General features: G+C 42.5%; 1 protein-coding gene across 1 annotated transcript in view; it reads left to right on the forward strand.

The window, feature by feature from the left end:
* The window catches only part of LOC137304843 (dual oxidase 2-like), a 99,352-nt gene that overhangs the window by 26,072 nt on the left and 49,498 nt on the right, over positions 1–23,782 (forward strand). Inside the window, exons 5-12 of the mRNA XM_067973634.1 lie at positions 4,625–4,812; positions 6,311–6,512; positions 8,453–8,619; positions 13,192–13,252; positions 13,373–13,469; positions 19,087–19,174; positions 20,991–21,093; positions 22,756–22,928. Of these exons, the coding sequence (XP_067829735.1) occupies positions 4,625–4,812; positions 6,311–6,512; positions 8,453–8,619; positions 13,192–13,252; positions 13,373–13,469; positions 19,087–19,174; positions 20,991–21,093; positions 22,756–22,928 (1,079 nt within the window). The remainder of the gene's footprint in view (positions 1–4,624; positions 4,813–6,310; positions 6,513–8,452; positions 8,620–13,191; positions 13,253–13,372; positions 13,470–19,086; positions 19,175–20,990; positions 21,094–22,755; positions 22,929–23,782) is intronic.

A 23,782-nucleotide genomic window follows, 5' to 3' on the forward strand; every position in this document is an offset into this window, starting at 1 on the left:
TGTGTAGAAATGTTTTCTAATCTCGCTCCTGAAAGGTCTGGCTCTAATTTTTAGAATGTGCCCCCTACTCCTAGAATCCCCAACCAGCGGAAATAGTTTCTCTCTATCCACCCTATCCGTTCCCCTTAATAGCTTATAAACTTCGATCAGATCACCCCTTAACCTTCGAAACTCTAGAGAATACAACCCCAATTTGTGTAATCTCTCCTCGTAACTTAACCCTTGAAGTCCGGGTATCATTCTAGTAAACCTACGCTGCACTCCCTCCAAGGCCAATATGTCCTTCCGAAGGTGCGGTGCCCAGAACTGCTCACAGTACTCCAGGTGCGGTCTAACCAGGGTTTTGTATAGCTGCAGCATAACTTCTGCCCCCTGGTACTCCAGCCCTCTAGATATAAAGGCCAGCATTCCATTAGCCTTATTGATTATTTTCTGCACCTGTTCATGACATACCAGGGAGGTCCCAGATTTGATCCACAGCTGGTCTCGGCTGGGGTAGCATGAGGACGCTACGGTCGGTTTCAATGCCCCGGGGCTGGTGAGGTGAAAAGAATCAGCAGGGTTCATTCTCCTGAATGCGTTCCACTATTGGAAAGTGAGCACGTATGGCTAATCGGTGAGGGCAGGATTAGGTTCAGCTCTGATGCCACAGTCAAATCACCTGTTGGATGCTTAGGGGGAAGAATTGGTTAAGGGCCGTTTTTGGGCGTGGGTAGCGTGATGCGCCCAATGGCCCCGGCGCAGGCAGGACGCAAGTTTGGGCCCACCCGAGGACTCACCTGCAATCAGCCTTCCTTTCCGGGCCTTGCACGTGGAATCAATGCAATTCGAACTTTCCACCATCAGGGGAGCTCAATCTCTTAAAGGGAGGATGTTTCTTAGAAATCTCTTATAAAGGTAGCTGGTACCTGTTATTTGCTGAAAATAACAGCCTGTTGTCTGCCCGGAGTCTGAACGGAGATCAGGCATCGCACACAGATGCAGGTCCAATCCTTATGTTTACATACAGATGAGTTATGTTAAAACATTGAATAAAGGTTGCACACTACTAAATCCCACATCCTCCAATCTGCACGCCAGACCTCACCAATCTGCCGATCTGAGTTGGTACCAGGCCTGCGAGAGTGCGTGCACCAAGGTTCTCTGCTGATGCACTAGAGACCTTGGTGCAAGAGGTGGACAGAAGGAGGGGCATCCTATATCCGCGGGGTGGGGGGGGGAGGAAGCGGAAACAAGAGACCCTCCAGACATTTATCCAAAAGGCAGTGGGGGCAGCGGGGGACGAAGTCAATGCCAGGCGCACAGCATCATGAACATGGATGCAGTGCAGGAAGATGTTCAATGCTTTGACATGAATGGTCAATTTGAGTGAGGTCAAGTGGCGTCTCCTACCGACTGCACCAGACACTACACCCCCCATCACCCACATACCAACAAACTCTTTCCATCAGTACTCAACCCTTCCAATCAGATGCTTCCTCTCACCCTCACACATTACCACTGTTTTAAGCCGCCCACCCACAACTCACAGGTCACACACACTAGCTATTCAACCATGACAAGCACATCACCCAGACACACGTCCCGCTTTCTTGCAGGAGAAGGTGACGCATATCAGGAGGCAACAAGTGGGAGTGGCATTTAGCCCCTCGAGCCTGTTCCACCATTCAATGAGATCATGGTGGACCTGTGACCTAACTCCATATAACCGTCTTATCCCCATATCCCTTAATACCCTTGGTTCACAGAAATCTATCAATCTTATCTTCTCTTATTGAAACATACAAGATTCTGAGGGGACTCGATGGGGTAGATGCTGAGAGGATGTTACCCCTCATGGGGGAATCTAAAACTAGGGGCATAGTCTCAGAATAAGGGGTCACCCGTTTAAGACGGAAATGAGGAGGAATTTCTTCTCCCGGAGGGTCGTGAATCTTTGGAATTCTTTACCCCAAAAAGCTGTGGAGGCTGAGTCATTGAATATATTCAAGGCTGAGTTAGACAAATTTTTGATCAGCAAGGGAGTCAAAGGATATGGGGGAAAGGCGGGAAAGTGGAGTTGAGGTAAAAATCAGGTCAGCCATGATCTCATTGAATGGCGTAGCAGGCTCGAGGGGCCGAATGGCCTACTCCTGCTCCTATTTCTTATGGTCTATGGTCTTCTGGTCAGATTTAACATTCACAAGTGAGCTAGCATTAACTGCCGTCTGCAGAACAGTGTTCCAAACATCTCCCACCCTTTGCGAGTAGAAGCATTTCTTGCGCGTCCTCGCTCTAAATGTTAGGCTATGTCCCTGCGTCCTAGTGTTCAAGTATAGGAGACCTCCAAAAGCAGTTACAAATGTCTCGGCGGCCAGAAGCAATTATCCAGCCAATAACCTGTATATCCTGCATGGTCCCTTTAAATAGCCCTGGTGGGGGGTCCTCCAGGCACTGTAAGGCACGTTCAGATGGTCAGGGTTAAGAATGTGCGTAGAGTTGAGCGTTAAGTCCCAAAATGGTGCCTATCACTTTAAATCAGCGTTGCCCACTGATTGAAGCCATTTTCTCCTTACTTTGCATGATTCCAGCGTTCGTTATCTTCGCCTGCGCCAACTCCTATACCAAGGTGACGTCTGGCGCACGTCACGCTGGAAGCGTGCGTGCGCGTCCAAGACACCATCTTGGATGTCACAGTTGCCGTGTTGCGCCGAAAGAACGGGCGCTACACGGCCCAATTTAGCGCCCTTACTGTCTAGATTTACATAGCCACTTAAGTGAAACATCAGAAAGCTGTGAAGGCAGCCAGCATGAGTCAGTGCCTTAAGGAAGAGAGGGAGAACGTTGGAGTAGAAAGGAATCACTAAAGCTTGAGTGATTTAAATCAAGTTACCGTTTTTGTTCTTTCTCCTCAGGATGTGAGGAACGCTGCATTTATTGCAAAACCTAGTTGCCTGATAAGGATTGGTGGGACTTCTTTTCGAGTAATTGTACAACTGAGGGCATTAAGGGGGGTGAGATACATCTTGGGCAGTAGTGCAAAATGGGTGATAGCCCCTTTCACACTTTGCTCGATTATCTTTTCCATTGACTTCAATTGACGTCAACCATACAACGGAAAAGAGTCAGATGGAGGCCATACTGGGTTGGGATGGCAGGTTTCCTTCTCTGAAGTGCATTGTGGATTTTTAATGACAACCTTGCAGCTTTCTTGGTCATTTTGTTTCTATAAATTACTGGATTTATTGAATTCAATTTCACAACTTTACCATTGTGCAGTTTGAATGCCCAATCTCTGGGTTTCCAGTCTAGTATCAGAACCATGTGCTTTAGTTTTGTATGACAACACTGTCAAAGGCTAGGCTCTCAACTGCAGCACAAATTTAAAGTGCAAATAGTACAAACTATTCCTGACGGTTTTCACCTGAATGGTGTTTTCTTGACCTTGAAGTTATGTTGCGTGAAGATTAGCGTACAAAATCCTGACATGTTTGTGTGCAATTTCTTTATATTGTAGCAGAAACAGTGACCTGACGGTAATGTGGCCAAGTGATCTTACGTACTGGATTAAGGCTTTATTCTGATCAGAGATATGGCTTTGAATCCTATTGCTGCTGAGGCAGGTCATTGGGTCTGCATTACACAACCCAGCAGTACACTGCAGTAAAATCCTGAGTGATAACGCTGTATCAACCCCTATAAACCTCAATCTTAAATATCCTGATGTATTTTATCATTAGGTTTTCTATAAGATGGTGATGTCATAAAATGGCCGTTGAACTTTATGGGGCTATTTTCCGTTTAATGAACCTTGGTGTTTTGGATTGCCTGGGCACAGCATGTAAGGGAGACTTGGAATGACTCCTTTATGGGTATGTGATCCAACACACCCAGGTGTAATAACAGCAAAATCAGCACACTGATTTGCTCAAAGTCAAGACACTAGCAATGTGATTAACATTTTAGCTAAGTGGTCAATCAACGGAACAGACTTCCTAGGGAGATGGTGGAAGCAGTTAGTAATGATTCAATCAAATGCAAATTAGATAGATTTCTTTCAGAAAATAACATTTTGGGATACAGTATACAAGTAATTTGAGACATGACATGTGGTAAGTGTAGCAGTGCTTGGGAGGAAAATGGTCACTTTGGACCTGTGGTTCCCAAAGCTCTCCACCACTGGGGGGTTTCCTCGCTCTTCATATTCCAACTTGCTAATCAGTAAAGCTTTTTGGAGATCTGTTTCATACAGTTCACTAGTCAGCTGTTCGTCTGGGTCTGTTGTAGACTAATCGATAGAGATTGATTGCTATGATGAGTCAACAACTCCATTATCGTTGTATCAAGTGATTACCAGGATGGTAGAAGGCGAATTAGATGGACCTGGGTCTTTTTCCATCTAGCAATTCCTATGTGTGAATAGTAGAAGTGATAATTATGTCTACCATTTGGCCAGAAAAACTGAACAGAAGAAATCTTCATACCCACACTTGTGATACCACTACTGATTGCAGCCAAACAAATTCTTACCCCATAGTTGTTAATATGTATTTAATTAAAGAGAAACCAGGGTTTGCCTCATAAATCCAATTTTTTCCTGAAGCTTTTGTAATGAATGTTTTTCTAATTTATTTAAACCTTTCAGGGTTTCATGTCATTGACGAAATTTTGGAAACAACTGGATCTGGTTGTCCTCCTGAATTCCTGAACATTCAGATTCCTTCCGGAGACATAATTTTTGATCCGAACAAGACAGGGAATGTACAGCTGCCATTCCAGCGCAGTCAGTGGACAACGAGCTCGGGCCAAAGTCCAAACAACCCGCGAGTGCAGGTATGTTATGTAACTGGATGCATTTTAATCATTGATTAAATAAATAATGCACATTTCTAATATTGAATTTTATAGGAAACAGATTTAAAGTAAGAGATGCAGTTCTCCAATTGATAAGTTCCCAATCTCAGCCATTCCTTCGGAGCGGGGATGGGGCGGGTTGGGGGGGAATGATTCCCAATTGGAAGAAGAGGAAATCACAGGGCGAATCAGTTCTTGCTGCTCTTGCCCACCAGCCTGTTCAGCCTTTGAGCAGCTTTCTCTCCTCAGCTGAAGAATAAGCTGAAAATGTTGAAGAGTGAAAATACAAAATAATTGAAATGAAGCGTTTTTCTAAAAGCTCAAGATAGATGGGGATGAGGAAGGCCATTTGGCCAATCTTTCTTCATCCATCCATAAAAAAAATTTCCGGTCCCCCCACCACAGCATCCATCTGCCTCTTAAGTGATTCAAAGATTTTTGCCTCCAATACACACCGTACAATCCATTCCAATTGTTGAAACTCTTATTTGAAGAAGTACCTCGTGAGGTCTGTCTTGACATTTTTGCCTGTTTGAACCTATGTCCCCTTTTCTGATTGTTATGGTTTACTTTGAAATAGTGTTCGGATTCATCTTTTCTATGCCATTTGTTATCCTGTTTACCTCTGTAAGATCTTGACTTAGTCACCTCCTTCCAAGTTTTTTCAGTATTTCCTTATAACTAGGGATCAGTCTCCTTACTGCCTTCTGCATTATCTCCAGGGGTTTAAATACCTCTCCTGTGTCTGACCAAAACTTGACATAATTCTAAAAGTGCAACCTTACCACTGCACAGTTGTATCATTATTTATTGTCTACTCAATTTGGCTACATAGTTCACCTGTGGCTCAGTGGGTAGTGCTCTAGTCTCTGAGTCAGAAGGTTGTGGGTTCAAGCCCTACTCTAAGACTTGAGCACAAAATCTTGTCTGATGCTCTAGTGATGCACTGTTGGAGGTGCTGTCTTTCAAATGAGATGTTAAACTGAGGCCTTCTCTGCCTCTCAGGTGGATGTAAAAGAGACCATGGCACTATTTCAAAGAAGAGCAGTGGAGTTCTCCCTGCTGTCTCATTAGGAGACCTCTTTTCTTCAAATTGTGCCATGAAATCTTTTGCAACCCCCAGAGCAGATAAAGCTTTGGTTTAACATTTCATCTGAAAGGTGGGTAACTTGAGATAATGGTGCGTGTGGCATCTAGTGCCTGGTTTGAGCCTCTGGCTCCAATGTAGTAATAACAATCATAGAGAGTAAACATCTGTGGTTGAGGTTAAGCCACGTCAGAGAAACGATTCAGGAGGTGAATGATGCAAATTGCATCCAAGTTGTGTTGTATGATGGAAAACTTGATCTTGTTACTGGGTACAGATTAGTTTAGGAAGACTTATGAACTTTATGAACACAAAAATTGGTTACAAAAAATGGTAGAAAAAAGTTTGTCTGTGATAACTTACATCTGTATTGTCACTGATTTATTCCAGATAAACGATGCCACCGCATGGATTGATGGAAGCTCTATCTATGGGTCATCCCATTCCTGGAGTGATGCCCTGCGTAGCTTTTCTGATGGGCTTTTGGCTTCTGGTGCAGACAATATGTTGCCTAGGCAAAGTGCTGGAATGGTTCGTTTGTGGAAAATGGCAGATCCTGCAACCGGGCAACGTGGACTTCAGGGACTTTACGGTAAATGGTTCAACTCCTCAATGTGGCTTGTACAGTAAACACGCCTCTTAGGAATTATAACTGATTTCTGACAATGTTTTAATCATTTTGCAGAAAGTGGAGCAGACTGTTAGATTTGAATCACTTACATAGCATTGCTCATGAGCTTATTTTCTAATGCACAGATAGAGAGACAGCTTGTTGGTATGTGTGAGTTCCAATCTGGATGTATATAACGACATCTGTCTTTTTTTCTCTCAGTTTCTGTCACATTTGTGCTACTATTGGCTAAGGCTTAGCAAATACTGATTAAAAACAAAGCACATTTGTTGGGGATTCATTTGAAAACACATCAAGTGCAATCCAAGAGGAATTGTTTATTGAAATCATCAAAATACATCCATTGCACTGAGGAAAGTTAAGAATAACAGTTCCATCGATGAACGGTCATTTATATCTCTTTCCATCATAATTTTTCTTGTCTCTCTTTTATTGGTACGATTACTCCCATCATTCCTCATAATGTTCCTCTCATTCCTGCTAAGCTGTAAATACACTCAGCTCTTGCTCCTCCTTGAATGCTCACAGTGTTGAAATCAAGATTCATTGCGCTATCTCCTACTTTAACTCATTCTTTCTCAGGGCCTGAAAACCATGGAACTTCTTATCTCCCTTAGGTTTCTCTTCTTCCTTTAATCTACAGGTTTTTAAAACTGAAGTTTGATGTTGTCTAATCACTATTTCTTGATTCATCTCACCATCTCTCCTACTCTCTTTAATCTTCATGTTGCCTCTCTGGGCCTTGGCCCTTCACGAAGATATCTCAATAAGAAAAGATAGACATTTCAGGAAAATAGCTCGCAGCCACTCATCCAAGGAGAAGTGCACAAAATCAACATTACTTACCCCTAGAAATTCATACTTTAAAACAGATGAAGGACAAGATAATAATGATTGTCACAGTGCATGCTGAATACAAGAATTTACCTTGGCCTGTTAAAGTACAATATTTTCTCTCTCAATTACTTCACAATGGTTCCAAGAGCAGGTCTTGGCCCCTCCATTCTGGAAGCTTTACCTTTTCCAACAATCAGCCCTTGCCGATGTATATGACTCACTACCTAATTCCGTATAATCTGGACTCACAGTAAACCCTCTCTTTGAATTGGTGGAATGTCAAACAACGACTAAAACAACAAAACTACTTATTTGAAATTGCTTGGAAAAGGGGAAGCATAATAGAATGTGCCAAATACTAATGAGCACAAATTTAAAAATATGAGCAATGTCTTCAAAGGGTTAATTATCCCTTGCAACGACTTCTTCCAAAGTTCTCAATGTCTTTTGAAAGTAACAGTCTTTTTATGGACAAATTCTTGCTGAATTTGTCCTCTCATTTACCTTGTGCAGTCCCAGTGTCACTTGATATGAATTGTGATGTGGGTACATCAAGTCTGACGTCACAGAATCCAATTCAGTTTCAGAATTCAGAGATACATCGCAGAACTACGGTAAATTCCTGTCTTTATCCGATGTAATTTTTCTTTGAAGTCAGGTTTCAAGCTGAAACTTGGCAAGGTCATGTCCAGAAAAGCAATTAACAACGAGGCTGGATTTAGCAAGGTGGAAGAGTTTGGGAAGGGAAACCCAGAGTGTGATGGTGGAAGACTCTGTGGAGTGGATGTGCGGGGAGATGTGCGGAGGGGAAATATAGGAATTCAGGCACTACAGGCCCAAGATTTCCCAACCAGCACTCCCTTCAAGTGCTGCTCCACACTAGAGGAACCCAATCGCGGAATCAACCGCCTCGGGCCCTAATATTAGGAACTTCGTCATAAAACCTAAATCTAGTTTGAGAAAGTGAAAGTGAAACTCCTGGCTGATGGGAGAAAATGTTAGCAATAAATTTTGCCAAATTTTCATGATCTTCTATTTTTGCATTTTTGTTTTATCGCTAACAGATTTTGGAAATGCAAGAGCAAATGAGAGTCCTTTCCTCAGAGCGGAAAGCATTATCTGGTTCCGATACCACAATTACTTGGCTTCCCAGCTCAAAGGTCATAATCCCAATTGGAAAGATGAAGATTTATTCCAGAATGCCAGAAAAAGAGTGATTGCCACCTTCCAGGTAACCTTAAACCATGGTAGTGTTATTCATATTGTACTTTTGAGGTCCATTTATTGGGATAGATTAAGAACATTCTTTCTGAACAAACCATCCACTTCGTTGTTTGCTGAGATCATTGATCATAAGCGAGCTCCCAGCATCAGTGTTTATATCACATAGAGATACCAACTATTCCTAACAGTGTCACCACTACAAAGATATCACTGTCTATTGACAATCTTTCTTCCAGTAGTTTATATGGAGTTTTCTGTTAATGTCAAGGGTCCATGGGACTTTGTATTCTGTACATTTTAGGTCCTGTAAGACCAAAAGTACCTGTATATGCAATCCGCCTTTTCATATTTAAGGTTTGAAAGGTCAGTCATTGAGCAGCAGACTTTGGGCTAGAATGTCTTTGCTTGAATTCTGATAGGGTTCACTTAGCCTTTCCTCCTTCTAAGGTGGGTAAAATGAGTACCACGTCTAGGATATGGGGTATGACAGCAGTCGATGAGTTGGGGCTAATGGGTGTTGCTCAGACTGGAGAAGGGTTGGAAGTGGTGCCCCAAAGGTCCATTTTTGTTCTTGATATATATATATATATATATATATATATATAATTCAGCCTTAGGCGTAGGGAACATCATCTCAAAATTTACTGACGATACAAAAATAAGGGGTTTGGAAAACAGGATGGAGGACGGTAAAGGATTTCAGGAAGACATACACAGGTTAGATGAATGGGCCAACAGGTAGAAGGTGTTATATAATGTGGGTGAGCGTGAGATAATACATTTTGGGAGGGAAATCAAGAAATGGGAGTATGCACTCAATGGGAAGATACTGAAGGTGTGGATGAACAGAGAAACCTAGGGGTTTAAGTACATAATTTCCTGAAAGTTCAAGTGCAGGTAGATAAATCTACAAAAAGGCCAACAGAATTTTTGGGCTATGTAACTAGGGGCATGGAACGCAACAGTAGAAATGTAATGAAACATTTGCCCAAAAAATTAGCTAGGCCACATTTAGAGTACTCTGCCCAGTTTTGGGAGCCCCGTTATGGAAAGCACTTTAAAGCCATTGAGAGCGTAGAGCAGAGATTCACCAGGCTGATGATATGCGGAAAGATTTGAGATACTGGGACTATTGTCACTGGGGCAGAGGAGATTTTGTAAAGGTTTTTAAAATCATGAAGTATTTATATAGAAAGTAGGGAGAGATTATTTTCTCTTTTTGTAAACTCAGTGACAAGAGGGTATCAATTCAAAATTTTCGCCATAAGTGTGAGAAGAGGGTTGGTGGAGTATGGAATACTTTGTCGCAGGGATTGACCGAGGCAGAGACCATTGCTTATTTTAAGATAAAATGGCACACACGAGATGGGCCGAATGGCCTCCTTCTTTACTGGACACGTCTATGGTTCTAAAGCACAGGATGGACTGCCCAGTGCCCATCATACTGTTGCCGGCTGCTGCTGGCTGCTCAGTAATGGGAGTGAGGAGCAGCATTGCATCCAAAAATTTTGTGAGGATAATCTGTCACCCTTCCTCTCCTGGAAGACTCATAAAAAGAAAATCTGTGGTTGCCGATATTCTGAAATAAAAACAGCAAATGCTGAAAATACACGGCAGGTTTTTCAGATCAACATTTGAAAAAGACAACTTAATGTTTCAGGGTGAGAATCTTCATCAGAAGTGATGAACGACCTCAACCCCAGACAACAACTTGTCTTTTCAATTTGCAGATGCTGATAGACCTGTTCTGTATTTCCACCATTTTCTGTTTTACACACTTAAATCAGAAATTATAAGTACTGAAAGACTACTTTTAAACTTAAGGTCACATTATAATTATATAAATTAGCTATTGACAATATTCCATTGCTACTTTTTGTGATTAGTTTTCAGCTACACCAAAGTAAGAATATTATCTTCTCCCATGCCAAGGCTCTCTATCGCTTTCAAACACAATCTGACCTTTGAGTCTCTTGGACACCCTGTCATTTTCTCTCCCTTTCTAGAGATCATTATCCACTCAGTGGATTGAGAAAATTATGAAGAGTCCTGAAATCTCCTTTCATCAAGCATTTTAAATATACTATATGTTTTATTTTAACAAATTTCGGTATCCCCAACTCACATTGGTAACCCAACACAAAGCCCGACTCCCACGAAAATTCTGGTAACCCCGATTTCTGTAAAAATTCTGATAAAGAATCGAGCATACAGGTGTAGTGATTGTGTTGATATAATGCTCAAATTTTAAGTTCAGATTGCATTGCAGGCTGTACTTTCTAAACTGCTGGTTGTGATCAGTACAAGTTGGTTGTACTAACCGGTTTTCACAGGGCTACCTTTTAAGTTTGTAGGTGGAACGTTTTACAGGTGACGGTTTGCCTGTGCATTAGTAAACGCAGTTGAAATGTTCAAAGTGAGGTTAAAAATAAGGCTGTGAAGAGATGCTTACTCATCGGCCTTCCAGGGCTCATGTGTTGCCGCTTTACAGGACAATGTAGATTTTGCAGGACATGGGAGCAATGCCTAAGATGAGTCAGAGACATTTAGTTTCGCAGTTCAAGCTCCCTCAATCGACACGGCCAAATCTTCTGAGGAGCAATTGTTGAGGGGCTGGCTTAGCAATGAGAGTCCAGGCAGTAAAAGAAAGAGAGTTTGGAAAGGTCCTGATGTTGGAAAATGCTCTGCTTTGTTGGACAAAGCAGGCACTGTCTCACGGTTTACTGCTCAATGGTGCAGTGCTCAGATGGAAGACAAGATGACCTGGCATCTGCAATAGGGAAAATCAGAAATGAGAGCGACTGAATGGTGGCTTCGTGAGTGGGAAAGCCAGAACAGCATTGTTTTCAAAAAGTTTCATAATGAGAAAACTGATATCGATGGTGGAGCTTCTGAGGTTTTGAAAAGGAATGTGCTGGCACAGTAACTGCAAGAATTTAACCCACAGGACAGTTGCAACCGTGATGAAACCAGGCTGTTTCCGAAAGCATTTGGAAATGGCACACTAACTTTTAAAACGTTTTAGAAGTTTTTTTTACAATTTTAACTTTTTAAACGAATTGTCAATAAATGTGTAAAGTCCAGTCATTTACAAGTGGGTGATGTAATGAATAACTGAGGGACTGTGGGATATTTGCATTCTGCTCAGTGCTCAGTTAGATCTAAAGGTCATTTGTGTTTTTTGCCAATTTGATCACTATCCCTGGATTTAATCACAATGGGAATATGGATAATCAAGGACCCACTATTTGCACTTCTGTGAAGCTTTGTGAATTAAAAATGGGTTTCATTTTGTTGGAAAAAAAAGTCTAAAAAACAGTAGAATAGAAACTAGAAAATCCATGTTTCCCACCAGCAACTTTATTGTGACTTTAGCATAAACTAGTTCGGCTCAGCCCTGCATGATTTGGGCTTCTTTAATTTAGATTCACTGTAGCTTTCCAAACCACATTTTATTCAACTTGAAAAGCAGGTTCAGTTAGTGTGAGAGTGAAATGCTAGCCCACCTGTGATGGCTCCATCTTGCTTCAAAGCATAACATCTCTGTGTTATATCTTTTGCATGTGACATTTTCGATCAGCTAATATACTATAAATTTAAAATGAAACTGTTTAGCTGCGCTCTCAAAATAATCATGTGGCCTTGGTGCCTGAGTTAAAGCAATATGCAAACATGCTGAGGGTGCATAGATTTCTGGGGAGGACTCTCTAGCTCAGCCAGTCTCCCAGAGGGAAGTCATTACACGTTAATTGCATCAGAAAAAAAAAACTCTCTGGTCCTTGAAATGTTGGGAGCACGTGTAGTTGCAGATGGATAATGGTCACTAAGAGATGTCCTTGAGACCAAACTATTTGAGTCAGGTGCTAGAAGATAACAAAAATTATCCAAATGACAGGAATCAGCAGTACATGCTTCATCTATTTGGATACTGAAACTGATTAAAAGCATGTTTATATGACTTGTATGAAAGGATTTTTTTGATCTGTTGTTAAAAGGCATTGCTTAAATCTTTATTTCCACATTATGGCAGTGTGCTTGAATTCCCTGTGGCATAGACATACCCAAGACTCGTTAAACAGGTTTTAAGATTTCAGACATTTTATTATTTCCAGGACAATTTAATGTAGCTTGTACATTAAGAATTATATTTCTGATTATCTGATCTAGCTTGTGTGCTTCTGTGTAATTAAAAATCATATAAATAAATTGGACTACTAGTTTTAGCCTGATAGACAAGGTTTGATGGTGTGGTGTTTGCACCTTCTGGAGTGGACAGGAGTGAATGGTGGGTGGCCTGTTCAATCTCTGGTGCATAATATCTGGGTAAAGAGACAATAACAGAATCGTAGAATGGTTACAGCATGGAAGGAGGCCATTCGGACCATCGAGTCCATGCCGAATCCTGTGGGACTCCACTCCCATTCATGCCACACATAAGGGTGTATGTTTTGGATCATACACACATAAAGAGGATGTGGAGTAAGCCCAAATTGTAACAGCACCTCTTTCATTAATGAAAAAACTGTACCGAGGACATATTTAAGATAGCTTTGTTGTAACTATTTCATTATCATTGCAGCGTATCCTATTTTATGAGTGGCTGCCAGCCTTCATTGGACAAAATGTGAGCAAATACAGAGGTCAGTGATATTTATGGTTGCCTAGAAACACCAGTAAATTGTGGCAAATTAAATCAAACAAATCACATGCATTTCCATAGAGTAATGCTGACCATTTCTGATTTGCTATCTGTTTTTCAGGCTACAAGAAATATGTAGATCCCGGCATCTCACCTGAATTTCAATCTGCAGCTATTAAAATCATCAACTCCATGGTTCCAGCAGGCATCTACATGAGGTAGTAGAGATAAGACGATGTAGATTAACCTTTTCCCTGTATTTTCATGGGTGACCCACTTAGAAACTTTAATTTCATTTATCTAAAAATCTTCAGATATCAGTTTGATCTGTAAAAATCCACTCAATCTCATTTTAGTTTGGTTCAGTTGGTCACAATCTCACTTCTCTGTTGGAAGGTTGTGGGTTCAAACTCCACACTAGGACTTAAACACATCAATCTTGACTGACACTTCAGTACGGTACTGAGGAGAGCTGCTTTGTCAAAGGTGCCATGTTAAACAGTCTGCCTGTTTGTGGATGTGAAAGAAAGAAAGACTTGCATTTATATAGTGCTTTTCACAACCTCAGGACATCGCAAAGCACTTTACAGCCAATGAAGTATCTTTGAAGTGTAGTCACTGTTGTAATGTAGGAAACGCGGCAGAAAAATTTGCACCCAGCAAGATCCCACAAACAGCAATGTGATCATGACCAGATTATCTGTTTTTTTATATATAATGTTGGTTGAGGGATACATATTGACAAGGACACCAGGGATAACTCCCCTGCTCATCTTTGAAACAGTGCCACAGGATCTTTTACGTCCACCTAAGAGGGCAGACGGGGCCTTGGTTTAACGTCTCATCCAAAAGACAGCACCTCCAACAATGCAGCACTCTCTCAGTACCGCACTGGAGCGTCAGCCCAGATTATGTGCTCAAGTCAATGGGGTGGGACTTGAACCCATGACCTCCTAACTCAGAGGTGAGAGTGCCACCAACTGAGCAACAGCTGACACAAATATCCCATGGTGCTTTTTGGAGTTCTCCCACACCAACATTCATCCCTCAACCAACATCACCAAAACAGATTAATTGGTTATTCATTTCATTACTGTTGGTGTGGTCTTGCTGTGTGCAAATTGGCTGCTGTATTTGCCTAAATAACAACAGTAACTATACTTCAAAAGTAATTCATTGGCTGTGATGCACTTTGGGACATACTGAGGCCATGAAAGGCACTATATGAATCCAAATTCATTAGTTCTTCCTTCTTAAACAAGCTACTGGCTTCTTAATGTAAAAAGCCAGGACTCGAATATTGTGCTTGTTTTTACTGTTCTATTTTATGCCCTATTTTAGCTAATGTTTTATTTTTAAATCGAGAAACATAGATCAAGAGTCAAGGCCAATAGTGCAATAAGGACACAATGAGGAGTCCATATTCTAGCCATAACTCCATACTAACAGTGCAAAATAATGCTATGATCCATTGACCAAACTGTTAAAAATAAGTCTAACAAGTTCATAATGAGATGGATTTTTTTGATTGGTTGCATGAGGTAAACAAGCATAACCAATTGGATGTATGGCTGGAGATCACTTACGCTGGATCTCCATCCATTTGGTGCCCCTTGTGACTTTTCCATTGGGCCTTCATCGAGCCATGCATACAGGTTCCCAGAGTTTGTGATGGAATAACGCTGAGCCATAAACCCAACCGTATAAAATGAGTGTTCAGGGTGGCTAGGGCCTGTTTAGTATGTCGAAGAGCTTTTCAGGAGGCACAGAAACACCTTAATGCTGTATTTTGAGGCAGTTTTACCAACTGTTTTTTTTCCATTTATATCGCGGGTTACACGACCCCAGCCAAAGCGCTTTACAGCCGATGAAGTACTTTTGAAGCGTAGTCACTGTTGTAATGTGGGAAATGCGACGGCCAATTTGTGCACAGCAAGATCCCACAAACAGCAATGTGATAATGATCAGATAATCTGCTTTTAGGTGTTGGTTGAGGGATAAATATAGGCCAGGACACTGGGGAGAACTCCCCTGCTCTTCTTCGAATAGTAGCACGGGATCTTTTACATCCACTTGAGAGGGCAGACGGGGCCTTTGTGCCAAGTGTTTTGGCACTCTCAGTTTTTTTTTCAGGTCTACAATATTTTCACAGTGGTTTTCCTCCATGGGAATCCCTCGAGTACTTATATGTTTTGGAGGAAGAAGAAAGAGGAGAAAAGGAGAGATGCCAAGCAGGTCGTGTCGCTCCAGAGGTAGACTTGTGTACACATTGCATCTATAGACAGAGACACCCATCCATCTGCATTTGTCAGAGGGAGGCAGTAACAGCTGTGCCATCAATTATTTAAGAAGGAATTAGATAAACACTTGAAGACAGTGGCAGCTGGTGACCTTTTTTGACAGGTGAGACACAGCTACACATGCCTAATGAAGCCAGTGTGTTACCATGGCAACGGGCCCTTCCTGACGCATCGCACCACCAACCTAATTAGCTGTATATTATCTTTCTCTAACCGTATTCGTTCAGTTGTTTTCTTTTAAACTTTTACATCCAGGAGTGGACTTTAAAAAAAAAAACAACTAAAAACTTTGTAGAGAAAGAAAATAACTGGAGCATCACCCGACTGTTTGGCAAAATGTTTCTGCTTGGGGTTGTCTAAAGTTCAGTGACCGTTACTGAGCAGCGGTCACTCTTTTCCCCCATGTTCCTGAAGTTGGATGTAGCGTAATATTACAACAACTTACACCACAGGCTCCGTCCTGCTATCCTGTCCCAGCATCCAGTCAAAAACTTATCAATGGAATCTCGAGAGAACTGTTTCATATCCACATCGGAATTGTTAGGAACCAGAATAGTCACCCCAACTTGACAGAGTTGTGGTCGCCACAGAATATTGCAGCTATTGGAAGGGTAGAGAAGAGAGAAACCAGGACGATTGAGGGGATGAAGGGATTGGATTATGAGGAGCGATTATGTAAATGGGCATGTTCTCACTGGAAAAGAGAATGATGTGGAGATGCCGGTGATGGACTGGGGTTGACAATTGTAAACAATTTTACAACACCAAGTTATAGTCCAACGATTTTGTTTGAAATTTACAAGCTTTCGGAGGCTTCCTCCTTCCTCAGGTAAATGTCAGGAACTCCTCGAAGCCTACGCATTTATAAATCACAGAACAATACATGGTGATTACAGATAGTCTTTGCAACTGCCCGTTGCCAAGGCAATCACCGTGTTCAGACAGAGAGGTGTTACCTACAGAGCCCCCGAATATACATTCAACAAAAAAAACCAGGAAAAAAAAACAGAGAGAGAGAGGCAGAAACATCCGGAAGGCAGAGAAAGCCAGCAAATGACCCGTTATATTAAAAACAGATAGCTTTTGTTCGCTGGTGGGCTTACGTGTAGTGTGACATGAACCCAAGATCCCGGTTGAGGCCATCCTCATGGGTGCGGAACTTGGCTATCAATTTCTGCTCGACGATTTTGCGTTGTCATGTGTCTTGAAGGCCGCCTTGGAGTACGCTTACCCGAAGGTCGGTGGCTGAATGTCCCTGACTGCTGAAGTGTTCCCCGACTGGGAGGGAACCCTCCTGTCAGGGAGAGAGTAACAGGGGACTGGGGGTCAGGGAGAGAGTAACGGGACTGTGGGTCAAGGAGACAGTAACAGGGGACTGGGGGTCAGGGAGAGAGTAACATGGGACTGGGGGTCAGGGAGAGAGTAATGGAACTGGGGATCAGGTAGAGAGTAACGGGACTGGGGGTCAGGGAGAGAGTAACGGGACTGGGGGTCAGGGAGAGAGTAACGGGACTGGGGGTCAGGGAGAGAGTAACGGGACTGGGGGTCAGGGAGAGAGTAACGGGACTGGGGGTCAGGGAGAGAGTAACGGGACTGGGGGTCAGGGAGAGAGTAACGGGACTGGGGGTCAGGGAGAGAGTAACGGGACTGGGGGTCAGGGAGAGAGTAACGGGACTGGGGGTCAGGGAGAGAGTAACGGGGGACTGGGGGTCAGGGAGAGAGTAACGGGGGACTGGGGGTCAGGGAGAGAGTAACGGGACTAGGGATCAGGGAGAGAGTAACGGGACTGGGGGTCAGGGCGAGAGTAATGGGACTGGGGGTCAGGGAGAGAGTAACGGGACTGGGGGTCAGGGAGAGAGTAACGGGACTAGGGATCAGGGAGAGAGTAATGGGACTGGGGGTCAGGGAGAGAGTAATGGGAATGGGGGTCGGGGAACGGGTGACAGAAACTGGAGGGTCAGGAGGAGAGGGTGGAGGGACTTGGGGTCGCAGATGGGGGCTCAGGGGAGGGAGGGAGGGAGACGAGAATGCGGGGCGGGAAATTGGTTCTCGGGCCACTGGGGGGAGAGGGAAACTAGGGAAAGGTTGTTGGGAGATTGGGCAGAGTGAGAGAGGGAAACTGGGGACTGGACATCAGGGTGATTGGGGTTCAGGCGGGGGAAGAGGGGGGTTGGGGGGATTGGGACTTGGGTGGGGGAGGGGGGGGGGGAAGAGAGGACCGGAGAATGGGGTGAGGTGGGATGAAGAGCAGGGAGCAGAAGCATCATCACGGCGAGCGGGAGTGGCGCCGAGAGAGGAGCAGCCAGTAAAGGGGTGAGTGAAACCTGGGAACTTTACTCTGGGTAAATAGTGAAAGATTGTTACCTCTGGTGGGCGAACAAGGGTGCGGAGACTGAGGAATCTCGGTGCGCGCGGGGAGCTGCGTGCCCTTATTTTACACCGCAAGCTTCAATATATGGAGGTGTGAGATGCAGGAGGGCTGAGTATGGGCCGGCAATGGCCCACAGAAGTGCTGTGGAGCTGCGAGGAGCACTCCTACTCCTCCACGCTTCACCGAAGGAGAAGCTAAAACTTTCTCTACCATTTCTTCAGCGGCCTCCAGCGATCCCTTTAAGGACCGCCATGGAACTGGAGAAGCTAGTTGGAGCTTGCACAACTCATGCTCCATCTAGTTTTTCACAGAAGGGCCCTGAGGCAGGCGCAGTTATCTTTGCACATTTAAATTGATCCAACGTTGATTTCTGGCAGTGGCCTAAAAACAGTGAGGACGAATATGTTTTTGTACAAAAGGGATTTAACATGCCGCCACACAGATTAGGTGCAGGCCCTCGCGCCCAGAAATTGATATTCATTGCACCCGTTTTACGCCCAAAAAAACGGGCAAAATGCTAATTTCTACCCCAAGAAGCCGAATCAGGCCCACCATGTAAATTGAGTTTGACAAACTGTTTCACCTTGTCCAGAACACTAGAACCAGAGAACACGGCCTGCGCTTGTAGGGGGGTAAATTCATAACAAATCTGCGGAAACAATATTTCAAAGAGCAACTGGCCAATCTGTGGAAGAGGCTCTCTAGGGAGAGGATGGGAGCAGTTAGTATTGATCCGTTCAAACACAAATTAGATAGATTTCTTTCAGAAAATAACATTTTGGGATACATTTTATGAGTAATTTGAGACGTGACATGTGGTAAGTGTAGCAATGCTTGGGAGGAAAAAGGTGACTTTGGACCTATGGTTCCCAGAGCTCTCCACCACTAGGGGTTTCCTCGTGTCATTTATGGGTCCGTTGTAGACTAATTGATAGAGATTTGATTACTATGATGAGTCAATAACTCCATTATTGCTGTATCATGTGCCTACCAGGAAGGTAGCAGGTGAACTCGATGGACATTGGGCATTTTTCATCCAGCAATTCCTATGTTCCATTTGCTTTCTAATAGTTTTCTTACTAAAATACCAGATGCAAGAGAAATGCAGAAGTTGTTCTGAAACAGACGGTGATGCCAATACTTGCTCCAATTTGCCTCTTCCAGGAACCAAAAGTGCGCCTTTCGAAGTGTGACTGTTAACGGCAGTGAGGCCCCAGCACTCCGAGTTTGCAATAACTTCTGGAGTAGACAGGTATGTTAGAGAGTGGTTAGAGTACTGTACTAGAGAGCAAGAGGGCGTGACTTCAAATTCCACTGTGGCAAATTGTGCAATTGAGTTTAATAATGTTAATTGAGTTTAATAAATGTGGGAATCTGTGGAATGGCTCCAGGAAAAAATGACCGGGAAACCTGCCAATTGTTGTAAAGGCTCAACTGGTTCACCAGTGTCCTTCAGGGAAGGGAACCTGCCGTCCTTTCCCGGTCCGGTCTACATGTGACTCCAGTCCCATGCTATGTGGTTGACTCTTAATGACCCCTGAAGTAGCCTAGCCAACCACTTGATAGCCAGGGCAGGTATGGATGGATTTTGCCCACCTCCTGAGAACAAAAAATAATTAAAAAAACAAAATGAAAAAATGATACACCAAAAGCACTTCCTAGACATCATTATCACTCATTATACTCCAACTATTGCACTACTTTCATGTGTCCCATCATGTAACATCCGCCAAAGTTAAAATTGCTGAATTTGTTTGAATTAGCAAATCATATGGAAAATGCAAACTTTAAATGTATATTAAAAATCCAAAAGCAAACAAGCTGGAGCTTATCTAGCTCCATGGGCACTTTCATTTTAAAAAAATTAATCATGTTTGACTGTGATTTGGCAGTTATTATTTTTGAAAAAGGGTTCTGAGGTAGTATTAAATGCACTTGTTAAAAAAAAAACTAACCCGACTCCCTGACGTTTTATATTTTTTCTCACACCTTTTATTTTACTTCGGTTTGACAACATTATATATCATCAAGCTGCTCCCATACTCCAGCCGCAGCCACTCTGTAACCGGCTGCCAGCAGTTTTTAGAGAGCAGCTGGGGGATGCCCCTACATGCAGTGACTTTGCTTTCTCTTTTTGTGGTGAAGCTCACATTTGTTTTATGTTGAGGGACAGCAATCTTAAATGCATTTTGCACAATCTATCAGTAATTAAACTTTTACCATGTATCAGATATAAAAAAAATTGCTTTTCATGCTTAATAAAATGTAGCTTTGTTATGTGACGACATTATTACAAAATTCATCTAAATTATCCGTAGTATTGTTTTATCATTACTGACAGTGCTATATTTAGATAGATGTGCTTTGATGATTCTTTCAAATCCTGCCTTTCCTTTGTGTTACTAGTGATTAGGATCTGGAATGCACTGCCAGAGGGGGTGGTGGAGGTAGATTCAATCATGGCCTTCAAAAGGGAACTGGATAAGTACTTGAAAGGAAAAAATTTGCAGGGCTACGGGGAAAGGGCGGGGGAGTGGGACTAGCTGGATTGCTCTTGCAGAGAGCCAGCACGGACTCGATGGGCCAAGTGGTCTTCTTCCATGCTGTAACCATTCTATGATTCTAGTGCCAGTTCTGATCGTGACTTCAGGGCTCACTTTACATTTTCAAATAAAACAGTTGGACTATAACCTGGTGTTGTAAGATTCATTACATTTGTCAACCCCAGTCCATCACCGGCACCTCCACATCATACATTTTTATTGTCCTTGCACAATTCTGCACAAGCTTATCGAGCCCTTAACAAGATCTTAATGGTCCTGAACAAGCAAATATTCTGTAATTTGGTTACAAAAACTGGCAATCTAATACCAGTAAAAATTCCAAGTCGTCCTCTCAGACTGAGAATAAAAATTCACCAAAAACACAATAAACATACATTTCTACAATTCTCTGTTAATCTACTTTAAGGATATTTATTTATGGCACTTGTTCTTTTTTGCTTGATTGAATTTGATTTTTTTTCCCCCTCATTTACTTGCAAGTCTTGTGGCTTTTTGTGCTTCTAGAAACCAAATGTCAATGGATCAGAAACCATAGATGAACTGATTCTGGGAATGGCTTCTCAAATAGCGGAACGAGAGGACAATATTGTGGTGTCAGATCTAAGAGGTAAAAACACCGTCCTGATAAAAGGAATTTTTAAAAGTTGAAATGTTCTCTTGGGGTTAGGAAGCTCTGGTTTAGCTCCAGCTAATAAGATTGCAAATACAAAAATCATCCTGTCACATTGGGGAGAACAAAAATTCACCAAAATATGCAATAAATAGATTTTTCTACAATATGAACAAAAAGCAAAATATTGCAAATGCTAGAAATCCAAAACAAAAACAGAAAATGTTGGAAACACTCAACAGGTCAAGGTAGCAATTTGAAACAAAATGTCAACTCGTCTGTTCTCACCACAGATGCTGCCTGACCCATTGAGAGTTTCCAACATTTCTTGTTTTTTTGTTTTATATTTCTGCAATACAGTGTTAATCAACTGTCAGGATATTTATTTTGACACTTGTTCATCAGTGGGTGACACGTGATTGAATCAGTGCAGATTAAAATAATCGGAGCAGCTCCGGAGGAGGTCAGTGATATCACCATACTGGCTCTGGAGGGAGGGAGACCCCAACAATGGTAGGTCTTTATATGGGCATGGATTATAAAAAGGTTCTTTCATAACTATAGATTTGTCACTTAGACATTGGGAAATCACACTGCTTCTAATGGACCAATTTGTACATAGATAATTTGTCTATTATAAGCAGCTATCGGAGCTATATCCTTTAGATCTGGAAGCAGGATTTGTACTAACAACAGAGGAAACAAGTTACAGGTGTACACAGAATAACCTTGTGTCATGCAAGATTTTAAAATCACTACAAAGGTTCCAGACACAGCAAGGTCCTGTCCGTTTAAATAGGTTTTTGTGCCAGTAAACAGAATGTGCGTTGAATGCAACAGCAGCCAGTTACTGTGCTAGATGGTGTTACATTCAGCATGTGCCCCCCTCACTGGTACAAAGCACGTTAAATAGGTGAGTCCCTGCTACATCAGGAAGCTCGGTAATGCTTTTAAAATGAAGCATGATACCAGAACTGAGAGGTTATACCTATCAGGAAAGAGTGAACAGGCTGGGGTTCTTTTCTCTAGAAAAGAGAAGGCTGGGAGATGACCTAATAGAGGTCTTTAAAATTCTGAAAGTGTTTGATAGGGTAGACGTAGAGAAAATATTTCCACTTGTGGGGGAGACCAAAACTAGGGATCACAAATCCAGTAAGGAATTCAGGAGAAACTTCATTACCCAGAGAGTGGTTAGAATGTAGAATATGCTACCACATGGAGCATAGCATAGATGCATTTTAAGGGGAAGCTAGATAAGTACATGAGGGAGAAAGGAATAGAAGGTTATGCTGATAGGGTGAGATGAAGTAGGATGGGAGGAGCCTCGTGTGGAGCATAAACACCAGCATAGACCAGTTGGGCCGAATGGCCTGTTTCTGTGCTGTAAATTCTATGTAATGATGCAAGTCAGATTTTACACTGAATAAGCCAGGTTCTATATTTTGTAAAATGTGTTTTAAAGAGATAAAAATATTAAAACTTCTCACCCAGGCTGCATCAGGTGCTGGGCGATGAGGTATAATGATTGAAAATGTTGTCTGTTTAAATTGTTTACATTGAATACTTAAAGCAAAAGATTTAACATCAGTGCAATAAGCAGTGGATTTAGTTTTCAGGATTTGCTCAATATATGTGATTATTTAACCACATGCATTACAGACTATATGTACGGACCTATAAGGTTTACAAGATCAGATTTAGTGGCTCTCGATATCCAACGTGGGCGAGACAGCGGTCTTCCAACTTATAACCAAGCCCGTCAAGCTTTTGATCTCCAGCCAATCAAAACATGGGAAAGTATTAACCCTCGTCTGCACAGTGAGAACCCAAAGGTTAGATACCAGAACTGCTCATTCCTGTCTTGAAAGAATAACAGAAAAAAAACTTTGCCAAAAGTAAAGCTGTGTGTGTGTTTTAAAATATAATTCTCAACAGGGCTACAAACACCCATTTGGTATCTGTCTCTTAATATAATAATTGTCCACAGTATTTCACCGCCTGAAGGTCAATCTGAAAAACATCTGCCGAGTCAGTCTTCCCCAGGACCTCAAAACTGTGAACTCTTTGTCTCCCTCACTCTTCCTTTGCTCCTCCTACCTTAGAATCATAGAATCTTACAGCACAGAAGGAGGCCTTTCAGCCCATCGTGCCTGTGCCAGCTCTTTGAAAGAGCTATCCAATTAGTCCCTCTCCCCTGCTCTTTCCCCACAGCCCTGCAATTTTTTTCTTTTCAAGTATTTATCCAATTCCCTTTTGAAAGTTATTATTGAATCTGCTTCCACCGCCCTTTCAGGCAGTGCATTCCAAATCATAACAACTCGCTGTGTAAAAAAAATTCTCCTCATCTCCTCTCTGGTTCTTTTGCCAATTATCTTAAATCTTTGCCCTCTGGTTACTAACACACCCATCAGTGGAGACAGTTTCTCCTCATTTGCTCTATCAAAACCTCTCATAATTCTGAACACCTCTATTAAATCTCCCCTTATCCTTCTCTAATGAGAACAATCCCAGCTTCCCCAGTCTCTCCACATAACTGAAGTCTCTCATCCCTGGTATAATTCTGGCAAATCTCCTCTGCACCCTCTCCAAGGCCTTGACATCCTTCTAAAAGTGTTGTGTCCAGAATTGGACACAATACTCTAGCAAAGGCCTAACTAGTGATTTACAAAGGTTTAGCATAGCTTCC

Source organism: Heptranchias perlo, chromosome 38 (genome assembly GCF_035084215.1).
Source record: "Heptranchias perlo isolate sHepPer1 chromosome 38, sHepPer1.hap1, whole genome shotgun sequence".
Classification (NCBI taxonomy): Eukaryota; Metazoa; Chordata; class Chondrichthyes; order Hexanchiformes; family Hexanchidae; genus Heptranchias; species Heptranchias perlo.